Raw genomic sequence first — 25,751 nt, 5'->3', positions numbered from 1 at the left:
AATATAACTGGCTGGGGTTTTTTGAGTTCTTACTAAAGAATCAAGGATATTTTTTCCAATTACAGGAATCTATGGAACGGCCAAATCGGTACACAATCAACAGAGAAAACATTATATATGTGACTGGACTTCATCTGATCAAGAATCACAGGAAACACGCCAGACGAACGCCAGAGCCGAAGACCCTGGGATCTAGTCCTGAAAGTTCGTTTGCGATACGTTCGGTGGCACATCTATATACTGTATGGTTAATTATTCAAATCAAGACTAATAGAAGACTTATGCTGAGCATGATTGTTTTATTTAGAGTATGGTTATTCGACAATCATATATATTCGCCTTTTCTTAATGAGAAACTCGCAGGCTTAGCCTGGTAAAAACAAGGCCATAAGTTCTTCAGGATCCACACTGTCTAACTGCTTAAAATTCATTAGCTTGTTGTACACAAAGGTCAAGCGATCGGCATTGTGAAAGACAGAAATTAATATTTTAAGAGCCTGGAAATATTAAAATGTTGAGGCAGGAAAGAAAAATACATTTCATGATCACGAAAACTCACCTCAAAAGTCAGACCGATAACACAGCTATTCGAAAACAAAGTATTAAAAGCCATATATGTAGCACCGTAGACCTCGACTTCGCCAACATCTAAATGTCCCAGTAATTTGATCACTTTAGCTGTATGCTTCGTGGCCCCCTCTACAATGTCCTCGTCAGTCGCCCCAAAGAGAAATGGACACTCTGGGTCGACCATATAGATGTTAGAATCATCCAAAAATGTAAAGCCGAGTGTAAATAGGAAATGAAGGGCCTGACTATTTATGCCAGATGGATTTGCTTTAATTTTAAACCTTGATATGCTCATGGATTGTTCATCAGTGACACTGAGGGTGTACGTCTTGCCTGTCTCCGAATTGAACTCACCAATACTGGCAATAGCTCTTTTCAAGTCAATATTAAACAAAGATTGTATCAATTGGGGAATACAAAATCCATTTTTTACAGCTGGATGGCGTATATTTGCTTTCAGCGAGTACAGGGTTTCCCCGGTTTGGTATATGAATGTACCATTCGGAGTAATATTGAATGGCATTTTCAGACGAAGCAAAACCTGATGACCAGGGCGATTGATGCCTAAGAAAAGTGTTAAAACGTACACTATGCAGATACGGATGTGATCGAAAAGAATGAAAAGCTTACATGTTTCCTTCAAGTTCATTAGGGACCCTTGGAAAACAGAGTTTATACCGTGGAATGCTTGTGATATTTTCTGCACAATCTCCTCCACATCCTGGAAATTCAATTCCTTGCGACCTGGTACTTTTTCTATTAATTGTTCAAAAGCTTCCTTGAATTTAAGCAACATATTGAAAATTTTTTCGTTTTTCTTTGGGGATTTACAAATTAGGATTTGGCTTTTGACTGATAGTTTTCATCAAGACGAGCTGCCAGATCAGGTAACAATCGTAATATTAAATTTATCTTTTTGAAAAAATATCGATTTAAAATATATTAATTCTGCTTGTTTTTTTATTTATGACATTAGAGACGAGAGGCAAAAACAAAATTAGTGTTAGGCTAGGCTAAATTGCATCGATGATTTCTGCTCGCAGCTCAACTGAAAAGCCAAGCGCTATCTAGCTCGCTCTCACTACATGCTACATTATATTTCTCTCGCTCACACTGCCTGTTTCCCCATAACGTTTTTATATCTAGTCTAACTTTAAGTTTAGTCGAATAACACCACAACAAAAATCATGGAATACTCGTATTAGTGCTTTTAATGATTTTTTAAAAATTGTTGACTAGAAATGTTTTTTTTTTTTTTTTTATAGCATGTAAGATGTCTAATATTCTGTTATTTTATTTATTTAACATAAAATATTATTTACCATTGAACCACCAACCGAACTAGTTTTTCTGGAGTGGAACTGCCACATACCCGGTAGTCAAGGAGTATAGGGGTATATAAAATTTGTGTAGATGCATGTAACAGCCAAGAGAAATCGTTTCGGACCCCATAAAATATGCATATATAAAGCATGGCCTGGCATCAATAAAAGCTACTGCAACATTTTATCCCGCCTCATTTCGCTCCCAGAAATAGGGAAAATTCTCTGGCATTTATCATTTTGAAGATGCAAGAAAAACAAAACGCAGAACCCTAAGCTATTATCTTCTCAATTTGATCCGATCTAAGCATTACGGAGAATTGTTTTACTGCATAGGAACATTTTTGGGAATCAGGGATGCAATAACTTAAGAACGAGCATATTAAAAATTATTCATTTTATTTAAGTTTTTTACAATTTATCAATCAGTTTTAATTTAACATTTAATATAATTCAAGAATTTACTAAATTAAATAAATTTAGTTTGCTAAATAATTTAATTTAATAAACAAATATTTAAATTGCACAACATTCTTCATTCCTATTGCAGAGGAGATGAGTGGGGGAGCATTTCCAAAGCACAAATCAGATTGCAAATAATTGGCCCACATTCTAGAATTGTATATTTCTATATAAAATATTTTCATTGTATATCAAAAGTGGTTCAGTTGCAAAATTAGAAAACCTTCCAAGCTGCTGCACAATCGACATTTAACCTAAATATTGATTACACGGTAACTTCATGCGTTTTTATTGGCATTGAACAATTCTATTCCTCACTTCATTATATTTTCCTTAAGTCAACAACGACATGGTGTTGGGGGTATATTCACACAGTTCTCTTGTATAATTCTACTAGATCGTATTGATGCGATCCGATCCTTTCGTTACATTGCATTACAGTCGATTGTTCAAAAATATGCATGTGATGTAGGCATTGCTTAAATTCTGTGAATCTATGATAGATATTTTTTTATTTTTTTTTCTTTTGCAATGCTTGCATTGACATTTGTTTGTTTGTGTGTGTGTGTGTGTGTTTTAATACCCAGCAGTTGACGCAGTTGTATGCGAGTACGATTACGAGTACGAGTATAGTACATATAAAAAGGCAGAAATCGAACAGAGTGCATGCATCTTGGGAGTTGGCCGGCTGGCCGCCGTGTTCGATTGATGTGTGTGTGTACGGTATGTGTGTTTTATATTACAGGGTATGTATTTAGGCATAACGCTTCGACGGTGGTACTAAGTGTTCCGGCAATACTGTGGGTAGCTCACAGCCTTCCAGCTTGACATTGATTAAGTGCAAAGCCAGCGCAAATTCCTCAGAGTCCAGGAAGCCATCCCCATCGACATCGGACAGTTTCCAGATTTTACTAAGCACCGAGTTGGGTAGTTTCGATTTGATAAGCTCCTGCTTGGCAGCTGTAATTGAAGAAAGGACCCAATTAGAAAACATCCGAAAGGATTGGCACTCGAGTCTACTTACTTGCACCGGATATTTTGCCATCGACCGGATTAAGACCGTTGAAGATGGTGTCTGTGCGTGATTTCTCCTTGTTGCAAATCCATTCGTGTTCTCCGTAGCCAGCATCTATGCCCTCGCCCTTCATGTAGCCGAACGGTGAGACGTGGTCGTCGATGACACCCTCGAAGGCACCACCTGCAATCCAAAGAAAAGTTTATTTCAGCTCGGTCGTGTTCTATCCATGTCTGGGGAGGAGGGACTGGCTACATAAATTTGCACTAATTAAGCAAGTAGTCTAAGCTGATCGGTGCGTCGCCGTGCACGTACTCGTACATTCAATTTGAAGCAATTAAAACCTTCAGATCGTTTTGGCTTCAATTGAGGTCCGACTGACCGACTTAAGAACGTACTTTGCCTACCTACATTAACAGCAAACAATTGCCCCTGAATGCTGCATTCAGACGACCAATTGAGATTGCATGCGGTGCATGCGGCCAAGTGGCATTTCATTGCATTATTTGAAGTTGCCACTTTTGATCTGTTGCTCAATTTATTTGCGGCGTCTTGTTGTCAGACACTGGAATTGAGAAGGCTGCTGGCCCCACGATCTACAACTAGGTGTGTGCTTACATCCATGTCTGTCCCTGTCTCTGCCTCTGCCTCTGGATTTGCCTCTGGCACTGGCTCTTCTTTTGCCTTCTGCTCTGAACCTGCCTCAGGGTCTGGATTTGGCTCCTTCTCTGGTTCTGGTTCTGTCTCTGGCTCTGTCTCTGGCTCTGATTGTGGCTCGGCTGCTGGCTCGATCTCTTTATCGTTCTCGACATGGCCCACCCTACTAGTACAACTGCTGAACAACCGGTGCTGCTGCTGGCGCAGGTTCTGCAGCCAGCGATCAAAGCGATCCGCAAACAGTGCTCTCTGGGAGCTGGGGCTCAGGACATTATCGGGCTCGTCAGCCAGATCGAAATCCTCGTCTGAGTCCACTTTTTGGTATGCAAGAAAGAGAGAAAGAACGTTGACAGAGCGGGGAACGAACATTTTCAAAGGGTTCAATGGAAGATCTCCGCGTTGATCTCCCCAGTGCGACAGTGGGTGACAAAGCAGGGCGTATACAGTCGGCTCGGGACATGGAAAAATCAACTCAAAACTACAACAAATTAGTGTGCCAATGGCGAAAACGAAAAACGAACGAACGAACGAAAGCAAGCGAACAACTTATTTCTGCAAGATCGTGTCATGAGTGTGTGTGTATAAACTATTTAGCGACATATTGCTAAACATGTGATGCCCCCCCCTGCCATCATAAGCAGAGGTGTAAGCAGGTGTCGGGGAGAATGACTCAAATTAAAGACGAACCCCTTATCGTCATAGGAACATGATCAGTTTTGAATGTAATGAATGTGTGATTACTATTCTATGGGTGGACAGAAACTATCAGCAAACACTGTCGTTTGCCTCTTTATCGCTCTCTTTCTTGTTTGCTGTGTAATTGAAATACTTGTGCCCAAAAACAAAGCAACGGAAATGCACGGAAAATCGAACAATACATTAAATGAGAGAGAGAGAGAGAGCCAGAGATCCACACACACAACGAAGACATTTATTTAGAAATAAATTAGAGTTCATGCGTTCTTGACTTTGATTTCGTGCTGTTTGATCGTGATTCGTTTTATCAGGCATTCTTGGCTCCCTTTGGCAACGCGACGCCTTCGTCTCTGGGTGTAATAATACACAAGGAGTTCATTCACACTCTGCGAGTGAATGTTTATGTGAATCTGCATGTGAGTATGCGAGTGCTTGGGTGTGTGTGTGTGTGTGTGTGTGTGAGTGGGGAGCAACATTAAGTAATTTCGATGACAGAGAGGGCAGAAGGCAATCGATGAGAGAGCATGACACATGAACAGTTCACATTCAGTCAGAAATCAGAAATAATCATCCCATGACATCAGTTGATCATTTTTGGACTTTTTTTGGCATTCGCATAGATTCCAATGCACAAGGTCATGAGAAGCGCGCTAATAGTTGAATTAAATCGCCCCTCACCCACTCAAGTGGCCCCCAGACCCAGGCAAACAGAAAAGATCAGCCCCACACTGGCAGATCTCAGTTTCGCCACAGACAATGGCCATATTATTGTGGAATAACTCTCGGGTAAATGCTTTCTTCCTGCACTTAGTTGTAGTTCGTTTGCTATGCAAGCGCCTCCGCCCGAGCGTCTTTCTTTCTGTCGCTCTGCGCATTAGACAGAGGATGATCCACTTAATGCCACACGCCCCGAGTCAGCTTTCGGAGAGTGGCCAATTGATACGCGGCCTCAGGTTGCCAACGCCATCAAAAGTACATAAATACATATGTACATAGGCACGTACATATGTACATCTGGCACTAACCGGTTCGGCGTTCCAGGGAGCTGGAACTGGGAGCGGATCTGGGTGTGGGTCTCGATCTGGGGGTTTGTTTGAGCAGCTTGACGCACTGGGACTTAATGCAGCAAACAATCATTTCTATAAGACCATATCATCTCCTAAAAGGCAGGCTGTATTCCGCATTATAATAAGTACTATTCTTTTTTAATTGCAATGCCTTTTAAGCAATTATTTATTATCGTTTCTCCCTCCTATTTAGTTGCATATAAAAGTAAGCAACTCAGACAAAAGGTAGCCCAGCCATTTGTGGTTTTATTTTTGGGTATACACAAATTTCTGCCGTGCCAGTGTCCACTGTCTCATAAATATTACTTAATTTCATACGATTAGACCCGTATTTGCTTAACAGATAAACGGAAATTAGAGCAGACATGGCTACAAAAGTTTTTTCAGTTTTTTCAGTTTTTTCCGTTTTTTAAGGTGGCTAGAACCCGGCAGTAATGATAAGAGAACGAAACGATGATGGCATGCTGACTTGGCCTTACATTGATTTTTATCTAACAGAAGACTCTTTATACTGCTGGGTCTATATGTGTCTACCTTTGTAGGTATAACAGTGCCTGGCAACGCGATAAGGTTGGGGAAAACAAACCACTTTCCGACTGGCCTACTGGCCTCACTAACGCATTCATGGGGAGAACACGAACAGGTGCTCTCTAACCAGCTGTGGAAAGTGTAATTAGGCCTTGAACTCTACGCCTGAACTGTTTGTAACTGTTGGCTGGTGGCTGGTGGCTGGTGCCTGCCCCACACACTGCACACACACCAAAGTTCACAGGTCGAAAGTAAACCGGTCGCCAGCTCGCTTGCTTGCTTCAAATGGAATTACCTTTCAATAAAATATTTGATTGCTCATGTGTATAATAGAACTATAGCCGCCTCTTAAGTACGCAGGCCAAGGCGTCTGGTTTCTGATTAAAACATAGCTGCTCTTCGTCTCTTTCACCCGTTTAGTTGGTGTTTTTGCTGGGCGTTTTAGTTCGAATGGGGAATGGGAATGCGTGGTCATAGGCGTCATGGTTGCCTGGATGCGTCTGGCCGCTGGTGCTGCCATCAGATCTGATACAAACACTGGGGCGCTCTCTCAAGTGTAAAATATTTATCGTGCTCGAACTGTACGCCTAGTTTTCGGATGAGTCATGCACCGCCCGCCAGTCGGACTCCAGTTAGAACCGACAACAGCCTTGCGCTACCATCGATATTTTCCAATGCTTACATCATGTGGCAGCCAGTAGGTTGCTCTGTTATCAATGAAAGGAACAAGGGGGAAAGGAAATGACGAAAGCGGCGGCCTGTTTTGATAATTATTGGGCGAGTGCCACGCCCCATATGCACGCAGTACTCCTCGCCTAGTCTCAAGTCATCAACTAAATGCTTATCGCTTTGCATTATTTGAGCAAGATATGATGGGGAATACTTATACGTGTCTCTGTGCACTTTTTGCTTCCCTCCCCCCACCCCCCACCAACGCGGTGGCACTGGGGGGATGGAGGGTTTCGTTCTATTTAGTTTTGCACAGAGCAAAAAAAAAGTGCGTGAGTGTCACCTAGACGCGAAAGCAGAGTCTATGCTGCTTATCAGTTTCTGGGGAGGGCGCTTATCGCTTTGTTTATATAGTAGGCACGGACACATTCGTATAGGAATATAAAAAACGTATATACATACGTATATATAGACGTATGCGAGACATTGCATAACCGAGCAAAACAGAAATAGGAAGCTGCGATGTGGATGTGGGCCAGGGAAAACTCTCGGAAGATGAGCATACTTGTACACGGGAAAGTGAGTGTTTAAATGCCCATTTTTGGGAGGCTTTTCTCGACTGATGTTCATGTATCCATCAGACACAGCTCTAACTCTCAGTGTACCTCTGTCTCTCCTCTCCGTCTCTAAAGTATCTCTGTATCTGTCTCTCTGGCAACAAAACTTGTTTTCCATTGCAATTTGGCATACTATTTGCTAACTGGGTTAACTTGGGGTATTTCTTTCTGTCTCTACAACATTCGCGCACGCGCAATCTCTTGCCTTGCCTTATGGGAAAGGAAAAACACCAGTGAAATTCTTGTGGAAATCTCACGACATTTACATATTTTCTATGAAACATGCGAGTATATCCCATATATCGCATATATCGCAGGGAAAGGAAAGGGGGCAATCCCACCAGAGAGAGTGCGATAATTAAAGCGTGACGAATGTGATAAAGTGGAGGCTAAATGAGTGCTGTGCTGTACTTTGCTCGAACTGCAAATTATCGGGAATCGGAAAACGGGAATCCGGGAATGGATGACTGGGGCACTTACCCTTAACGATCGGTTCGTTGACGAGAGTCATCTCCTCCTGGGGTATCATTTCCATTAGTCGCGCTATGTCCTTGGCCAGCATGTTGTCGACAATGTCCAGGAGATGGGGCTTCAGTGAGTGGAACTTGGTAAAGTCCTGATGCTGCAGGACATCCTGCATTTTCTTAATGTCTGGGAAGTCGCCGGGCGATATCGAATGCTCGCGCTGAATGCGATCGTAGACCTGGCCCAGGTTCTTGATCAGATCCTTCTTCTTGCTGTCCTTGCCAAACACCGACGGCATGTCCTTGCGCAGTTCGGCGATGATGAAGGCGTGCACCTTGGCCAGGCGCGCCCTCTTGATCAGATCGTTCAGCTTGCGCAGGGCAGCGTTGCGGGGCAGGGATTGCAGGTCGCGGAAGAGATCCTGTTCCTCATCCTCGAACAGGCGGCGGTTGGAATCAAACCGCAGCGGCTGGTCCCAGAACGAGCCAATGTAGACGCGGGCCACCTCCGGCGTCTGCAGCACTTTGCCCAGGGACCACATGAGCGCTCCATAGACCCGCATCAGCTGCTGGTGATCGATCATGTCCGCCTTGTTGAGGATGATGCGAATCTTGTCGTCGTGGCCCTTGAGGGCCTCGATCGAGCGCCGGAACTCGTCGGAGATGTCCAGTTTGTGGGCATCGAACAGCAGGATGATCCGATCGACGCGCTCCGCGAACCACTCCAGCACCCCCGTGAAGTCGTAGCCTCGGTCGATGCGCTGCTTCTCGCCGGACAAGATGCCGGGCGTGTCCACGATGGAGATGGCATTCAGCACCGGCGAGGCCACGCTGGAGCACTGGAAACGATTGAGGAACGCATTGCCGTACTTGGAGAGAGGACGGAACTGTTTCTTGGGATCCACCACCAGGGCATTGCCGGGTATGACTCCCTCCTTGTCGTCGTACATCACGGCAATGAAGCGATCTGTGGTGGGCTCTGGACCAATCCGAATACCGGGAAAGTCTCGCTCCAACAGGTATCGAATGAAGGTCGTCTTGCCCGTGGAGTACTGCCCCACCAGCAGTATCATTGGCTTCGCATCGAAGTCCGGATCCTCCAGCTTGGGCGAGTGAAAGTCATGGAACTGGTAGTGCTCCTCCAGGGGCAGCAGCTTGCTCCGATAGATCTTTTTCAGCTCGCCAATCACATTTTCCACCACCTCCTGGTTTTTCTGCTCGCGCTTCAGAAAACTGAACATTTTGGTGCACAGAAATAACAATTAGTAACTAATAATATAATGCGGGGTCGCGCGCACAGATAGGATCCAGGGGTTGGCCACGACACGACGACAGTACGTGTAATATTTACGCGAATATTTTTTATATATCTGTATGTACACTATATTTATGTGCGCTGGACGAGGGGCTGGCTGGCCTGGCTGCTGGCGGCTATGATTCACGGGCGCGTACGTATTATTTTTGGACTCAAAATGTATAAATTAGTGGTGCAACAATTGTCATTTTCTGGCCACGTTCGATACTATCGATGGTTTTCTAGTGGCGGGCCACATCATACTGATGCGAAATCTATCGCAACTATCGTAGGTATGGATTGGAATAACTCTCTATTATGACAATCTGTTTTTTTTCTACTATCAGCCATGTCCCGAAGCTATATCTAATGGTTCCACCGGCCAATGTAACCACGATATTCAAAGTAAATCTAGATATACAGAGAGCCCTCTCCTTAAAAGAAGCTATCGCGGCTTATCTTTGAAAACATCGATAGACATTTAACATACAGTGGTCACAACGAATAAATCGCAAACGAATTTGCTGCGTACGCTCCCAGGGTGCTTGAAATTATTTGTTTTGTTTATGCTCTAACGTATTTTAATGGATGGGTATACGTATTTTGTGTGCATGGGTATATATTAGGATTTCTGCACACGTGTTCTCACACTCTGCGTGTATAAGTTCTACGATTTCTGGCATATGTGGACTATTTTATTATTGTTTAATGTGAATTAAATTTTTGTATATAAATTAATACAAATTACTAATTAATTACATGGGACCCTGTGACCGTGTGCAGCAAATTCGCTTGTATAGTTAGTGCTACGGGGATATATCTTCTCCGAATGGCATAATTATTTATGTTTGGTAGGGACAATTAAGGAAGAGAGCGCGTATTTAAAACTCTTATGCTCACCCATCTCCTGATTCAAGGCGTGACATCGGAAGAGCCGCCCTTAAAGTTATTTTAATATTATACGAATAATGAGTAATATCCAAAAAGACTTGATCTTTAAAATATGCGGAATCCCAAAAACTCGGAGAATTTCAATGATACAAAATATAGTTATTTATAAAGTGCCAGGTATGACAATTTGAAAGTAAGCCTACGCAGATTAAAAGTAATTTATGGTTTAAAAACCTCAACGTCGTCTTTGTTTTGCAGAGGTATTGCCGGGTCAAGGCCGAAATTCATCTTCATAACGTCACAGAACACGGAGAAGAATATGAAGGCATCTACAAAATGGTTGAGGGTGAAACCAATAGATCGATCCTTCGAATTGTGAATACTGATAAGGGATTGAATGACTAGCAAAATTCCAGCCGCCACCTGCGTGTAAAGGTAAAGAAGTTTGAAATACATATCTGTCAATATATTTATTTGCTTATAAATCTTAAAGAGTACATGGTTTGAATATGTTACAAGTTAATCGTTGGATTTTTCTTAGTTCTAAGGTGTCTTTGCATGCGGTTCTAGAAGTCTAAGCGGCTGTGACGAGTACTCAATGCCGAAACCCGAAATAATTACATTCAGAACGGATATCACGAATATCACCACCAATATGATATCGTTCAAGATGACCGCCGCCGTCTGATCTTTCTGCCGATTGATGTTGAGACCGCCGATGGCCACAAACAGAATTCCAACCAATAGCTGTCAAAAATGGATAATGAGATTGTTAAAAATCAAGCTATTTTCTATCAATCTAAAGGTGTTTATTGGCCCCCTCTAATTCACGTTATTCAGGAGATCGCCTTGCGGCGGGGGCAGACGACTATCAAAGGCCGAGATAAAGAGATTTAGCATCGTTGTGAAAAACGCAAATGCAGTGCGAACATGATTAATAACATTGGCCGATTGGTGAAACTCTGGCTGGTGGAGTCGGCAGTCCCTCAACAAACTCAGCGACAAGCTTAGGACACCCGACAGTATCTAAGGACATGTGAAGAACGAGGCCGTTACTACCCCATGCCGAGCAGGAAAAGCGACAACTCACCTGCATCACGATCGACAGACTGATGAGAATCAGCATCAGCTTGTAAAACTGATGCTGTTCCCCCACCTGGAGGATGTACTTCAACTGGGAGGCATTGGCAGTCAGCAGTGCTATGTCCAGCATGCCCTGGGCGATCGTCTTCTTCGTCGCATACCGATTGGCGTCCATGGCTTTCATCTAAAATGATTAGGAGTTTACTATAATTACAACCGTAAGCGTATAAACTACTAAGTGTGTAACATGAAGGATAGATAGATACATTGTCGAAGAACGATACCATTTCGTCAGAGCAAGTGCTGAATTCAGACTGACGACTGATAGATCTGGTAGATCGATTCAATAGTTATGCGTTATCTTTGCAATTTCTGGCGAGTCGTGTGCTGTGCTGATAACAGAGAACATCGAACATCATCTACTCAAAATAATTAACCAAAAGGGGGACAACATTGGGAGCAAGGATGGATTTCTTCGAAGTCGAAGTTAATTCTGAATTACCTGCCAGGCATATTTGACGGATTTCTGCAAAGGAAGAAGGTGTAACATACTACAAATTACATACAAATGATTGTTTTTTATATGATACACCAAGGATAAGACCTATCATTGGTGTTTAAATTAGAAAATCAATATGGGAAAGCAAACAGCAGACGGAAGTTGGAAAACTTTTCGCACAGTTTGTCAGTCAGTTCAGAATTTAAGGTGCATGAGGCAAACGAGTCGTGTATATCATACATCATATTTAATTGCAACACGAATGGCAACAGTCGGAACAAAGACAACAACAACCGCAACAGCAGAATAGAATGACAATTACTATGGCCGGGATTCCAATGGAGATGGGATGTGGTGGCTCATTCCAAGCCTCGAACAGACAAAAATGTATAAATTATTTATAAACAGGAATGTGTGGAAGATCAAGGCCGAGTGTGTGAGTGAGATTTATGCGTAATAGCAACGGAATATTTGTAGACTTACCTCAGTTTCGTTGACCCGCTCATCCCCAGCCACAACCTGAGCCATTCTGATTTTTTATTTGGTTTCGCTTTCAAATTGCTTTTTGTTGGTTTTCGGTCACACAACGTTGCACCTTTGTCGGGTGTGCACTTGATTCAACAAAGCTCAAAATTCATTTCAATTCGAGCTGTTCGGGGTTTCATTTCATTGTCTTCTCTAATTGTGGAAACCTGAAGCGTCGTTGTCGTGGAGACGGCTGGCGACACAACCAAACGATTAAACAACTGAAAGCCAACTGAAATGATTCCCAGCTAAGAGAGTGCCCGCCGCGAAGCCACTGGAGCACGCGAGCTCTCTTTGCTCGCGGTAGCGAGAGAGCGTTTCTGCCTCGACTTGGCTTGGCGCGCGGGAACATGACTAATTGCAGGAGCTCAGTGTCGTAAAATGGGATTTATTGATTTATTTTCAGCGAGCCGCTACCACCGATCTGTCGGAACAATCAATGGAGGGCCAATTGGTAATCGGTAATGGATAGCTGGAGGGTTTTTATAAATTTTAGTACTTTATTTTCTAGGCTGAGAAGCAGTTTCAATAAATAGCATTTTAAATACTTTGCGCCCTTTTATGCGTAAGACATACACACACAATTTGCTTCGAATCTCTGGGGGTACGGGTTACGGGTACTTGATGTTAGCTGACGCATGGGTTTTGATATCGATTTTAATAAGCCTTTCACACACAGCGTTTAAGTCAATAAACACACTAAAAAGTCTTTCTATGCACGGCTCGGTGGCCCTCTTCCTCGTATTCCCGCTTCGATATCCACATTTTCTTGAAGGTATCAAGCGATGCCAGAATCGAGCCGCCCATCCATGTGGAGTAGAGACGCTCTTGCGGGGCGGCAATCTAATGAACAAAAGGCACGTCAGCACCAGCCATTTTGCATGTCAATTTGATATAGTTACCCTGATTTTCAGATCCTTGGCTGAATGCTTTCTCAGTTCAGACAGCAGCCGATCGCCGAATCCCTTGAATAGAGTTGAACCACCCGAGAGCACAATGTTCTGGTAGAGCATTTTCCTGAGATCCATATCCGACTTTTCTATGGAGTACATTAGAACGTCGTGTATGCCCTCGCACTCCTCGCCCAGCAGGTCCGGACGGAAGAGCACCTCCGGGGCCCGGAAGCGTGCGGGTCCGATCTCAAAGGTCTTGCCATCGGGCAGTTTGTATGCAAACTTTTCCGTCTCCACAGTTTCTTCCTTCTGCGGGTTGGTGGCCAAGTAGCAGACCTTCTCCTTGATCGAACGCACAATCTCAAACTCGGCGGTTGACCGAAAGTTGAAGCCCTCCCGGCGTATGAGTGTCTTCAGGTACCGCGTCACATCCCGACCGGCAATGTCCACACGCATAATACTGTGTGGCATGGCGAATCCCTCATAGATGGGAACCGCATGCGTCACACCGTCACCGGAGTCCAGCACGACGCCAGTCACTCTTCCTGTGGCATACAGACTGAGGACCGCCTGCATTGACACAAACAGTGCAGGAGCATTGATGCTTTCAAAGAAGAATTCGGCAGTCTTTTCACGGTTGCGGCGTGGATTTAGTGGAGCCTCTGTGAGTAGTACTGGATGATCTTCCGTGAAGGTGGCTAGTTGTTCCTAAACAAATGGATGTGAAGCTTAGCTTGGTATGCCAAAAGCCGACTTGAATGGATCTTACTTTGCTATAAATGTAACTCCATATTCGCTCCATATCGTTCCAGTCCGTCACAATACCGTGCTCCATGGGATACCGTATGCTGAGCAGACCGCGATGCTCCTCCGCCTTGGGACCAACGAATATGTCGCCCTCCAGGGCACCAGCCATTACCCGAATATGCTTGGGTCTGCCAATGCTACGGGAAGACACAAATCAATTAATTTTTTTCTGGTTCTCGTTCGCACTGGACTTTTCTTTTGTACTCACTAATTGGGGAACCTGCATTTTGGAATGTGCTCACCAGCAAAGCCGGCTTTGATAACACCGGAGCCCTGGAAACAGATATATGTTTATTCAAATTAGTCAGTTCACAATCAACTATAAAATTCAAGTTCTTGATTATTTCTTTTATTTTTTCTTGTAAGTTGCTATGTTTTCCAGAGTTCCATTAGCAGACATGTGGAATGTGTCGAAAAGTTGCCAGAAATTACGCAAGGAGACAACGCTTGGATTCGCTGCCATGAATAAAAAACTGTCGATTATAAACGACCAGGATCTGCATAGGCTGGACTCATTCTACTTGGAGTGCCAGAAGTACAGGGACTATTACCGGGACCCCCAGAACAAATTGATACGTCCAAAGATCTTCACATCCACGGGAAGACGCGGTGTAAAAAATGATATGACGAATATGCCGATCACATGGGTTCAGGACGATAATAGGCCGCAGATGTTTCCCATTGAATATGGCACGGACATGAGTTTGGGCAAGGGCTTCCAGACGGTGGGGCGCAACAGCAGATTCACTGACACGTCCTTCGTACGATAAAGCAGCCGCCACATACACACAAACTTGTGAGAATACATGCATGCAGACAATCAGTGGAGTCAAAGGCTAATGACGAACTTGCAATCAAAATTGTACATAGTTGTGCAAATAAAACAAAATCCTATGTTGTCCAAATATGTTTCTCGCATTAGTCATGGTTGCCCCCATCTGAATACGGCTTGAAAAAGCTTACTGACAAAGGGACGGGCAGGTGATGTCACTGTTGGTTTGTAAATCGCAGGAAATTGCAAGTACGGCGTCGCTAGGGTCTACGCTGTATGTATTACTGTGAACTTACGTTATCTATGACGACGGGCTGGTTTACTACGACATCATAAGGCTCCATTTTGTGCGTTTATAAAAATTTGCAAAATTTTCTAATAAATAGAGTTAGTTGCAGATATTTGTGGTCGAACGATAGGCTGGTTTATCGTTATCGAACAGCCCTGTCAAGCTGGGTAGCAAATATTTTTAAGAATATTTGTCACTGTTACTCACTGCTATCTCTCGTATATATTATCATCGAGATAACTAATTTGAGCATTTGTGAGAATTGAAGCATAAATAGCTAAGAAATGTATTATAATACTTTATGAAGCATATAAAAACTGCTACAGGGATATTACTTTTGTGTGACACCTATTTATTTTTGTCCCCTCCCAGTGACCCATTCACTGGAGCGATATTTTGCACCCATCTCTAGTATTATTGTTGTTTCATATTATTAATGCAATGTCTGCATCAAATTTAGATAAAAAACCGGACGTAAAGCCGCCTCCTGGGCTGAAGGCCATCATAGATCACCTCTTCCAGGTGTATCCCGACCAGCCGAATCCCCTGCAGGTGACCACGCTGCTGAAGTACTGGTTGGGAGGCCAGGATCCGCTGGACTACATCAGTATGTACAACAACAAAGGAGATGCAGAGAAGAATGTCCCCCCGCATTGGCACTACATCAGTTTTGGGCTCAGCGACCTGCACGGCGACGAGCGTGTCCATCTGCAGGAGGAGGAGTCGCATCGGTCGGGGATGGGATTTGAGCTGACGTTCCGGCTGGCAAAGACGGAGGCTGAGCTGCAACAGGAACAGGAGTGTCCGGAGAAGCCCCTTCGGCCACCCACATGGCCAGCCAATCTGCTCCAGGCCATTGGCCGGTACTGTTTCCAAACGGGCAACGGCTTGTGTTTTGGCGACAACATTCCCTGGCGCAAGAGTCTGGATGGCAGCGAAAACTCCATGCTGCAGAGTCTGCTGGTCGCACAGGATCCTCAGCTGGGCTGCATCGAGACACCGTTTGGCACCGTTGACTTTTGTCAGATTGTTGGCGTCTTTGAGCACGAGCTGGAGCAAGCTTCGCGCTGGAACGGGCGCGGAGTTTTGAATTTCCTGCGCGAGGATATCCAGACAGGCGGCGAGTGGCTGGTTACAAACATGGAACGAACAATGAGTGTGTTTGAGCTGTTCCCCGAGACGTTGATCAATCTGCAAGACGACCTCGAGAAGCAGGGCTCCGACTTGGCTGGAATTAATGCAGATTTCACTTTTAAGGAAACGAAGCCGACCATAGTCAAGCAGGAGGTCGATTTCCAGTCCCTCAGTGAACGGTGTGCCACCGAGGAGAACAACCGCCCGATGACGGAGTCACAAATGAAGCGGGAGGAACCGAGCTTTCCCCAATCGATGTCCCTCAGCAGCAATTCCCTGCACAAGTCCTGTCCCCTTGACTTTCAGCCCCAGGCACCGGACTGCATTTCCCTGGATGGCATCGAAATTACCTTGGCCCCAACTGTGGCCAAGTACTTGCTGCTGGCCATCAAGGACCGCATACGGCACGGCCGGCACTTCACCTTCAAGGCGCAGCATCTGGCCCTGACTCTGGTAGCGGAGACGGTAACAGGAGCCGCTGTCAGCGTCCATGAGCCATACGGCGTTTTGGGCTATTGGATTCAGGTGCTTATACCAAATGATCTCGTGCCGCGCATGATGGATGACTTCCGCAATGCAAATCTGGACGAGAACACCGAGCTGACACAACGCCTGCAGTTCGACTGGCCCGACAAGAACCTGAGGCTGATTCTGGACCAACCGGAGTCCATTCTTCCCATAGCCCCAGGAGTCACAGCCTCAGCTTCAGTCACAGCCATGTCCCTTGATGCAGTTCCACAGAGCATGTGAAACCGGCGAGCTACTAGGAGTTAGTATTATTATGATAATTTAATTGAAAAAAATCTTCTTCCACTAACACGTAAGTTTTATATTGTATATTTGTGTCTAATACATGCGGCCTTTGCTCCCAGCCGGAGTCCAGTCAAAATATATTCATATACTCGTACCCGAAGCCACTGTTGTACGTGCTTTTGATCCAGCTAAAGAGCCGGCGCCGGCGCCAGCGCCAGGAGGGAACATAACAATTCGCCGGATGAGTCAGTTGGGTTCAACTTGTTGAGCGCCTGTGAAGAAGCATCGGACGCGGGGTTTTCTTTTGACGGCAACGGATATGCCCACTTTAGAGTTGCCGAAGTCAACGTCACCTCCCAATTGACGGCACTGCGCAGTGGCCTCTGTGGTCCACCCGAGATGCTTCAGTTTCTAATTCTGGGAATTGATCAATTAGAGGCCTTTTTCGATTCCGTTGCGGCCAAATTGAATAGACACCGGTTGTCCGTCGATCATGTGATTTGTCTGCCTTTGGAGACGGATTCTTCTTGCTTCTGGGCCAGCCCAAAATTATACACCCGACATTCTATCCATCTATCACTCAGAGCCAGACCAGAGCCGATGGGAGCTGTGAACTGGTGGAGCTTTTAGCGCCCGCTTGTTTTTGTGCCCATCTTCGTCGGTTGCCTAGGTGAAATTTGTTTACCCCAGAGAACGCGCCGAAGTGTCGTGAACATTTTTGCAACCAGCTCGTGGAAAATAATTCAATTTTTCTTCATTCCGCTGCCGACAACGCAAGCGGTCGGTTGTGTGGTTCGCTCGCTGATTGGTCTCTCAGTCTCTGTCTCTGTCCCGACACACGACACCACTTCGGCCAGTGGCAGGCGGTTTGAGTGCGCGCTTTCCTTAGTGTCTTCGCCGGAATCTTGAAGTGGATCTTACGTTTGGAGCAAATCCGGGCTAACATGTACGTAGAGATGCCTCCGCAGGGTTTGTCTGTCCTGGCGCTCTCCTGCTCTGGCAGTTGCATAATGGCAAAAGTGACGTGACCTTCGTTTTCGGTTGTGACGCCCCCTTGGGTGGCCTGCCGGCCCGCCGGTGCGTCGTATATTCAAACAGACACGTGCACGATAGTACGAATTTCTTTGATAGCCGAGCAACAATGTGGTTTTATTATTCTGCCGAGCAATTCGCATTACATTGAATTTTCGCTTTTCGGCAGTTTTTTTCGGCTGCCTGCCCCACCGTGATGGGGGGAAAGAAACGTTCGAGTACACAGCGAACCGTAAACTTGCACTGTCCCCGGCGTGCACTATGCAAGGGCATGCATATGCATATCTTTAGAATGCGGCAAATTGAGTAACTCTGTTATCGCATGTAATGCAATCTAAATTTTGTTCAACCCAAAGAATGTGATATAATGCTGCTGCTGACCAGATATTGGGCGTTGTAAAATTAAAATTATATATGCACTTGAAATCGAGAAGAGCCAACGTAAAAAGTAAAATCATTTTTTATATATAAGACTATTTCAAAGATTCTATTATCTGGATTCAGGCTAGATTGTTGTCTAATTAAATAATGTTTAAGTACTAGGTAAAAAGGATACATCCTTGGTAGCTCCATTTTCCTCACGAAAGTGTACCCCTGTGCGGCTTGCAGTTTCCAAGATTATCCATCATTATACTTCTGATATATTTCTATATCCTTCCGCTACTCCTCTTTAGATCGTACATATAGATACTTTCTTTGTCTGCTCATTAAGTTGGATTCTGGAACTGTTGGCAATGTAAATTGTAATTCCCTGAGCGGGCGGGACTGGCAAACAAAGATAAACGTGTCCAAATATTTGGCTAGCCAATTCCCTCAGTCTGTGATAATTTCCTGCAAATGGGGCGGCGCTGGGAGCGATAGCATTTCGGCAGTTGACTGTCAACAGCATAAATATTTTGGGTGCAATGCAATGACTGATTAAGATGCACATTTATACGTACTCCCAGCATACTTGACACCCACTTGATCGTATTTGCAGTCAGCTAACAGCCCACAGCCAGCAGGAAGAGAAAGACCCGCAGCCATGGCAGAGAACGAGCCGCTGAACGAGACACAGAAGCAGGTGAATGGTCGCATCCTGCCCAGCAACGGACACATATCACCGGCATCCAGCAATGGCCAGGTGCATGCCAATGGCAGGAGCCTGGTCAAGACGCCGTCCCTGGCGAATGGGAACGGGGCGGCCAACGGCACACACATCGAGGCGCCCTGCTGTCGAGACATACACGGCAAGGAGCCGCCGGATGGCGGAGCCCGGGCCTGGCTCGTCATGGTCAGTGCCTTCCTCTGCAACGGCATCATTTTCGGTTTCATCAACACCTACGGCGTGCTGCACTCGCTGCTGAGCGACCGCCTCACAGCACTGGGTGACCCGGAGGCCTCCAGTAAAGCGGGTGAGTCCGAGTCTCATGGGGGCGTGGTGCGGATGGGTCTTGAGCTGGGCCCAAGACAGACCTAGCAATTTGCTGACATAATCCCTTCACTCCACGACAGATGGCCCAGCGGCAAATTGATTCTGAATTTATGACAAATTTCTGGCGTTGATTGTAATTATGCAGAAGGAGAGCGCAAATGAGATTAGATGGGAACTGGACAGTTGTTTTTCAAGCCATTATCTGCTATATAGTCAGCCTACATATTGTACTCAATGTATATAATGTGAAATATATTTTGTAGGCTTTGATAGCACCCTGAGGGGTCTTAGGTTTTGATTTTTATTATTCAAGCAACCAAAAATTGATTCATATATTGCTCAGCCTTGGAAGTATTTGGTTTGCTTTGAAAATAATATTTCTATAGGCATTTATTCAGAGATGCTCAAGCCATAGAATGTCTGATAGATTTGGAAATGAGAATACGGGTAATATAGGATTATATTAATAAGTTTAATAGGTAGATAATAAATGAAGTGTGCCACAAAACAAAGAGAAATGTTAGAAGTTTGGTTGGATTATGTTAAGAACATCGTTCCTGTGGCAGATATTTGCAATAATCGTCCGATCTTGGGAGCTCTGCCTTATAAACATTCTTCGAATCGATGGTTCGCTGCACACTGATCCAGACATGTGTAGAACGTGTGCACTCGTTGTATTTTGAGCCATCACATATGCCCCCAGTAAGCATGCTCTTCCGACCTGATTCGAGTACCTATGATATTTATCATTTCCGAATCTAACGGACTGTGCAACTTTACCCCCAAACGCACATCGTGGCGGCTGCTGTTGTTGCTGTTAGTGCAGTTTTTGCTGGGTTCAATAAAACGTTGTAGTACGTAGTAGGAATGACGATATAGGAATCCAAAGTGCCGACATCAAGTGAATTAAATTGCTAAAAGTTGATTGGATCACAAAGCATTATTCAACACCCGGCGTCGGCCAGGGCGAGGGCGATGTCAAGTCTGTTGGAGTCGGCTAGAGTTGAGTTGCTCGATGTAAAGGGAATAATTTTGCGTGTCAAACAGACACCCACAAAGGTCTGGTTAAAACGAGCTGGACCTGGGCATGGGCCTGGGCCTAAAGTGTCAGTGCGCATGTTTGGATTGGCGGAATGTCGAGCAGAGTTCAAATCGGTTATGAGTGTTTGTCAAGGTTTGCTGTCGGCCTGCATTACGCATACGCAGCGTGGAGCTCATGCATTGGGGGCACGGACGCCGGACCGCTTTGAAGGGGCGTAGCGCCTGGCAGATGCCCGAAAGCAGAAGGCAAAAGCCGCAAACAAAGACGGCAAACGGCATGCAGCCAAGAGTGGCAAGAATGGCAAGAGGCACACTCTTGCACCCGCCACTGACCCAGTTACTTGGTCCGCTGGCGCTGGCGCTGCCGCTGTCGTCGAAGCCCAGCAAGTGCTTGACTGCTTGACAGCGATCCTCCTCAGCCATGGGCCCGGAGCTCCCAGCAGATGCAGTAGCAGAAGCAGCGGCTGACTGGCTTTAGTTCCGCAATATGATTAAAACTTGACGTAATCCGAACCTGAGCCGTCCACGGCTCTGCGAGGAGGTGTTGTGCCATATTTTGCGACTTTTATCGCTTTTCAGTCTCGGTCCACTACCACTGCCAATACCTCAGTTTCTATTCGTCAATTAATTGTCAGTCTATTGTCAATTATACACTTCTATGGGCACATTACAATCACTTAACGGTAGCTTATCTATTTATATCAGAGAACTTTCGCAAAGGTCAAGATCAATCATTCAATTATCCATACAAATCATTGGCCAGATCCGATGCAATTCCGTTGCATATTGCGTCAGATAAGGCATGAGAAATGGGTTTGCTAGCTGTCGTCCCCATTGAATATGAGGCGTGCTAAAAATACACTGATTTATTTGGGCTAGTCCTCCCCTTTCCCACACACAGACAATCGCTAGACGCCGGCCGCCGGCCGCCAGAGATCTCATGTAATCTCTTCCGACTCGGTTTCTTTTTTAGATTTTTGGCTTCTGTTCAAGAAGGCATTCGCTAGGCTATTATCTAATAATTCTCTACGCAGCTCTCTCGTAATCTCACTGTCTCTCAGACACAATGCCATTGACTAGCGGCGGGGGGGAGCTGGGGGTGGCATGCAACAGAACAGCGGCCACACCATCGCCTTCGCCTGTGGCATTGACATTGACTGTTGCCTTTGTCGAGATACGAGTAGCTTCCACTTGACTGGGCGAGTGGCAGATTGTTTCTACTCACAGTGAATACTTGGTTATACGCACTTTTAAAAGATTGAAATTGCTAATGCTGGACTCTGAAGCAGTCATACAATCACATTTGCTAAAGAGTAGAATACCCACAAACCCTTGGATTTAAATAGAACTTTCTATCGAGCTTGCACTGTAAGAATTATTATATTTATGTGGAAGTCAGCCGCAGGCCTTGTGTTTTTGTTTTCTGTGGTATTGGTGTCATATCGAATGATCAATAAATATTTATAAATCCTCCAAAGTAGGTGAAATTCTATTATAGATGTTAATAATATTCTTCTTAAAGAAAGTGCAATTTTAGTTGCTGTTAAAATTCTTTATGCTATAAGAATATTTTATGAACTTCAGAATTGTATATATAATTTATATTTTCATGTTCTAAGCAATTAACAATAGAACATAAAGATTAACTTTATATTTGAATTTGACCGGAACTAGAGATAAGCTTTTCGCCTATGTAGCACGCGTGGGGCAAGTCGATTTTTAGTACTTAATACATTCAGTCTAACATGATCTTATAAACTGAACTGGCGATACGAAATTTGCTTGAACTTCAACATGAAGTTATTTATATTCTGGTACTTTGAAAACTACGTACTATATAGTTAGTGTTTGATAGTAGTAGTTGTACTACAAGTATGTTGGGAATCCTAAACTATTTCGAGCAGTGAGCTTTATGCGGCTCCGTCCGGATGGACTTTGGGACAATGGGCACTCGTTCGGCTGATGATGATGATGACAATTGCTCATCGGCGCAGTGGGGCTTCGGTCGGCTGTGACGGACATTAGATCGGCTGTGGATGAGAAGCGAACAAAGAATTAACCTGATTCTGTCAATCGAATATCAATTTGAGCGGCCAAAGTAGAACAAACGAAAGTGTTTACTCGATGCCCACAATTAGATTGGATTTCCCACTTGTGCTCGCAGAGTTCAGCGGAAAATTATTGTCGAGCGGACAAAAATTTAAATCTGGATCCCCATCCCATACAAACAGACGGCCCAAGAGGCCTACAGCCTCCGATTCCCACCAAGTGGGGCGCGATCGAGTTACCATCCAATCATCCACCTGGAAGCTGAAAGCAAAAACGTGGAATCGTAGCTGACTGCCAGACATGTTAGAGCCCGGCTCGTTTCACAATTAACCGCAAATGCGTGAGATTCGATTTGTCAGACGAAAGTGGTCTGTCTCAGCCAAACCGACAGTTGGTCAACAAAGCGACAGATCAGAAAGATTATCTTATTTGAGAAAGCTATGAAACAGTTTAGGATTATCTGTGAATGAAATATAACCGATCTAGCCAGAATATATATATTTGTATCTTCTTTTAGAATGTCCTCTCACATTTTGATTCCATATTTCAGCTCTCGTTGGCTCCCTGGCCATTGGCACCACATTCCTCTTTTCCACAGTCGCCGGCTGTCTGACGGACAAGATCGGTCTTCGGCTGACCACCTTCGCTGGGGGAGTTCTCTCGGCCGGGGGCCTGTTGCTGTCCTCGTTCTTTACCGAGAACATCAGTGCCCTGTACTTCAGCTATGGGATCATGTTTGGTCTTGGCGCGGCCCTGGCCTACACACCAACTCTTGCCATACTGGGGCACTACTTCAAGCGGTACCTGGGCAAGGTGAGCGGGTTCGTGACTGCGGGCTCCAGCGTCTTCACTGTGATACTGCCGCCCTGCCTGGACAGTCTTCTGGGCGGCTACGGCCTGGAGGCCACGCTGAGGGTGAGTGGTTCGGACCAGAGATTTCTCCCAGTGAACTTGAGCACTTTCAAAATTCCACATTCCAGATTATGAGTCTCATGTCTGCCTTCATAATTGTGTGTTCCTTCGTGTACAAGCCGCTGCATCCACCGCCGGATCCGCCCAAAAAGAAGCCAGGAAGGTCGCGCATCAACCTCTTTCTGCGCTCCATTGTCAACGTGGAGATCTGGAAGCGCAAGCGTTTCGTTATCTGGGCTCTCTGCGTACCGCTGGCCCTGTTCGGATACTTTGTGCCCTACGTCCATATGATGCAGTTCGTGAAGACGACATTCCCGGGCGAGGATGTCAACCTGCCGGTCATGTGCATTGGCATCACGTCCGGGATTGGACGCCTGATCTTCGGCATCATTGCCGACATGCCCGGTGTGAATCGCATGTATCTGCAGCAGCTGTCGCTGGTATCCATTGGCGTCGTGACTCTGCTGCTGCCTCTGACCAACTCATATGTGGTCCTGGTCTCTTTCACCCTGGTTATGGGCCTCTTCGATGGCTGCTTCATCTCCCTGCTGGGTCCGATTGCCTATGAGATCTGTGGACCCTCGGGTGCCACACAGGCGATTGGCTTCCTCCTGGGACTCAGCTCTATTCCCCTTACCGTGGGGCCACCGGTGGCCGGTATGATCTTCGATGGCACGGGATCATACACGGTTCCATTTGTATTGGCTGGACTGCCCCCATTGGTGGGTTCTTCGCTGCTGTTCCTCATCAAGTGCGTGAAGGATGACAGCAACGCCGCCAGTCCGCTTCGAGCTGTGGCACTGCCTAACGGTGACATTGAGATCGCCAGCAATGGAAATCATCTGACGGGTGGTGAGAGCTTATCATAATCGGAAGAGTATGTACATATATATTTACCCACGATATCTATTCCATAGGCACCAAATCCAGCGCTCCTCTCATGGGTGCGGCGGCCACGTACGGCGTTAATGGGGTATCACCGACGGCCCTCAGCAACGGACATGGACATGTGGACAACGGAACTGGTTTGTACTCTGCTTCACTTTGCCTTCCCAGCGACGACTTCGGTCAGCGCCGGCCTAGTATTACTGCTCGCTCCGCCTTGGGCTCAGCCCCAGCCCAGACCCCGGTTCTCGATCCTCCCTGTAGCTCGATTTATACTAACTCGGGCTCTCTCCTGCCCAGCTGCTCGCACACTGTCCTTCTTGGCCCTGGGTCGAGCATGTCCAGGCCATTGACAGACGGAACCGATACCAAAAAGCGTCGCTATACCTATTCCGTCTATTAACCCGACCGTCCTCCCACACCATTTCATATGCATATCCATAGCTATTGACTGGTAGATGTGCTCTCACTCGTATTTGTTTACTGTGCTTACACTATTCCATAGGGTAATAGAGTTATTTTTTATTCGAATAGCATGACTAAGACACGCTTCCATCCATTTGCCGCACACCCATCCAATCCCATCCCTTCCTAGACCCACCTGTAGTTGAGTTTTCCAATGCTTTCTAGATCTTAAGTCTCATCGACCCAGAGCTTCTGTAAATAAAATGCTTTACGTAAATAACCAATTCTTTGAATCCGAACTGTAGAGAAGCCATCGCATGGAGCTTGCACTGCATTCAATGTATCGAGTAAAGATAAATTACATTCAACTGTATTGTCCTGTGAATCTTTCAGAGAAACTCACCGTTACCGACGGATCGGCGTCGTAGAGAGAGTCGCTGTTGTCGTCCACTAACTCAAAATTCCACAAAACTTTCGAAAAACTTTTGAAAAGTTCTGCCATTTTACAGCTGCAGTCGCCTCATCGGAGACAGTGCTCAGCCAGCGCAAAAATCGATGGTGTTCATTTTGTATACACCCTTTTACCCTCAACACACATCATATCGGTGGAGAGACTTGTGCACTATATATGTACATATAGGTACAGATTCTCGTATCCTTCTTCATACGTGCATACTATATTTAGGCTAAGGCAATTCGCAATCCAAATAAAACTAATCTACTAATTTTTAAATAAATGATACATAGAAAGACGTGTCTTCATTATCTAGGGGCTCCTCAATAAACTAAAATTAAAAATAAGCCTATATAGGCTATGATAGATGGAAATTGGAGATTGATCGCCAGGGCCAGTCCGCACATAATATATCCGGATTATTTACATGCACTTTGAGTCCCACCAGACGATCAGATCAAAATATAATTGAATCGATTAAAAAGATTTGGTTAGGGATATATACCTACACATGCAGAATGTGAGAATTCGCACACCCCCATACATTAAAAT

The 25,751-nt window shown here is 45.2% G+C and overlaps 7 protein-coding genes across 15 annotated transcripts; 3 read left to right on the top strand and 4 right to left on the bottom strand.

The window, feature by feature from the left end:
• Positions 1-279: 279 nt before the first annotated feature.
• Positions 280-1,362, bottom strand: LOC113567407. Its single transcript, XM_026995140.1, has 3 exons — positions 1,201-1,362; positions 560-1,134; positions 280-497 (listed from the first exon to the last, which is right to left on the bottom strand). The coding sequence occupies exons 1-3, from the start codon at positions 1,217-1,219 to the stop codon at positions 366-368; spliced, it is 726 nt and encodes a 241-aa protein (XP_026850941.1). The 5' UTR covers positions 1,220-1,362; the 3' UTR covers positions 280-365.
• Positions 1,363-2,397: 1,035 nt separating this feature from the next.
• LOC6588194 (EH domain-containing protein 1) lies at positions 2,398-10,302 on the bottom strand. The gene is made up of 4 exons (XM_026984520.1): positions 10,262-10,302; positions 8,084-9,300; positions 3,379-3,552; positions 2,398-3,314 (listed from the first exon to the last, which is right to left on the bottom strand). Exons 1-4 carry the CDS (start codon positions 10,285-10,287, stop codon positions 3,109-3,111), a joined length of 1,623 nt encoding a protein of 540 aa, XP_026840321.1. The 5' UTR covers positions 10,288-10,302; the 3' UTR covers positions 2,398-3,108.
• A 67-nt stretch (positions 10,303-10,369) lies between these two features.
• On the bottom strand, positions 10,370-12,675 carry LOC6588311 (ninjurin-2). Of its 9 annotated transcripts, none has more exons than XM_026984524.1 (4): positions 12,318-12,675; positions 11,838-11,861; positions 11,343-11,519; positions 10,371-10,675 (listed from the first exon to the last, which is right to left on the bottom strand). In XM_026984524.1, the coding sequence occupies exons 1-4, from the start codon at positions 12,360-12,362 to the stop codon at positions 10,472-10,474; spliced, it is 450 nt and encodes a 149-aa protein (XP_026840325.1). In that variant the 5' UTR covers positions 12,363-12,675; the 3' UTR covers positions 10,371-10,471. The 9 variants fall into 9 exon arrangements, with proteins under 9 accessions (XP_026840332.1, XP_026840325.1, XP_026840328.1 ...); XM_026984523.1 differs by lacking the exon at positions 10,371-10,675 and adding an exon at positions 10,704-10,999 and having other exon boundaries at positions 12,318-12,665; XM_026984522.1 differs by lacking the exon at positions 10,371-10,675 and adding an exon at positions 11,006-11,278.
• Positions 12,676-12,731: 56 nt separating this feature from the next.
• LOC6587678 (actin-related protein 1) lies at positions 12,732-15,206 on the bottom strand. Its single transcript, XM_002013918.2, has 5 exons — positions 15,128-15,206; positions 14,268-14,332; positions 14,022-14,196; positions 13,262-13,960; positions 12,732-13,202 (listed from the first exon to the last, which is right to left on the bottom strand). Exons 1-5 carry the CDS (start codon positions 15,173-15,175, stop codon positions 13,059-13,061), a joined length of 1,131 nt encoding a protein of 376 aa, XP_002013954.1. The 5' UTR covers positions 15,176-15,206; the 3' UTR covers positions 12,732-13,058.
• On the top strand, positions 14,438-14,958 carry LOC6588430. The gene has a single exon (XM_002013919.2). The coding sequence runs from the start codon at positions 14,458-14,460 to the stop codon at positions 14,827-14,829; it is 372 nt and encodes a 123-aa protein (XP_002013955.1). The 5' UTR covers positions 14,438-14,457; the 3' UTR covers positions 14,830-14,958.
• A 327-nt stretch (positions 15,207-15,533) lies between the features above and the next one.
• On the top strand, positions 15,534-17,167 carry LOC6588572 (suppressor of fused homolog). The gene has a single exon (XM_002013917.2). The coding sequence runs from the start codon at positions 15,562-15,564 to the stop codon at positions 17,002-17,004; it is 1,443 nt and encodes a 480-aa protein (XP_002013953.1). The 5' UTR covers positions 15,534-15,561; the 3' UTR covers positions 17,005-17,167.
• Positions 17,168-17,774: 607 nt separating this feature from the next.
• Positions 17,775-25,487, top strand: LOC6588386 (monocarboxylate transporter 10). The gene is made up of 6 exons (XM_002013916.2): positions 17,775-17,953; positions 19,019-19,433; positions 23,094-23,458; positions 23,524-24,307; positions 24,373-24,480; positions 25,139-25,487. The coding sequence occupies exons 2-6, from the start codon at positions 19,064-19,066 to the stop codon at positions 25,171-25,173; spliced, it is 1,662 nt and encodes a 553-aa protein (XP_002013952.1). The 5' UTR covers positions 17,775-17,953; positions 19,019-19,063; the 3' UTR covers positions 25,174-25,487.
• Positions 25,488-25,751: the final 264 nt, after the last annotated feature.

This window comes from Drosophila persimilis, unplaced genomic scaffold, assembly GCF_003286085.1.
Source record: "Drosophila persimilis strain 14011-0111.01,24,50 unplaced genomic scaffold, DperRS2 tig00000000-arrow-pilon, whole genome shotgun sequence".
NCBI classification, from domain to species: Eukaryota; Metazoa; Arthropoda; class Insecta; order Diptera; family Drosophilidae; genus Drosophila; species Drosophila persimilis.
This window is presented reverse-complemented; position numbering and strand designations above follow the sequence as displayed.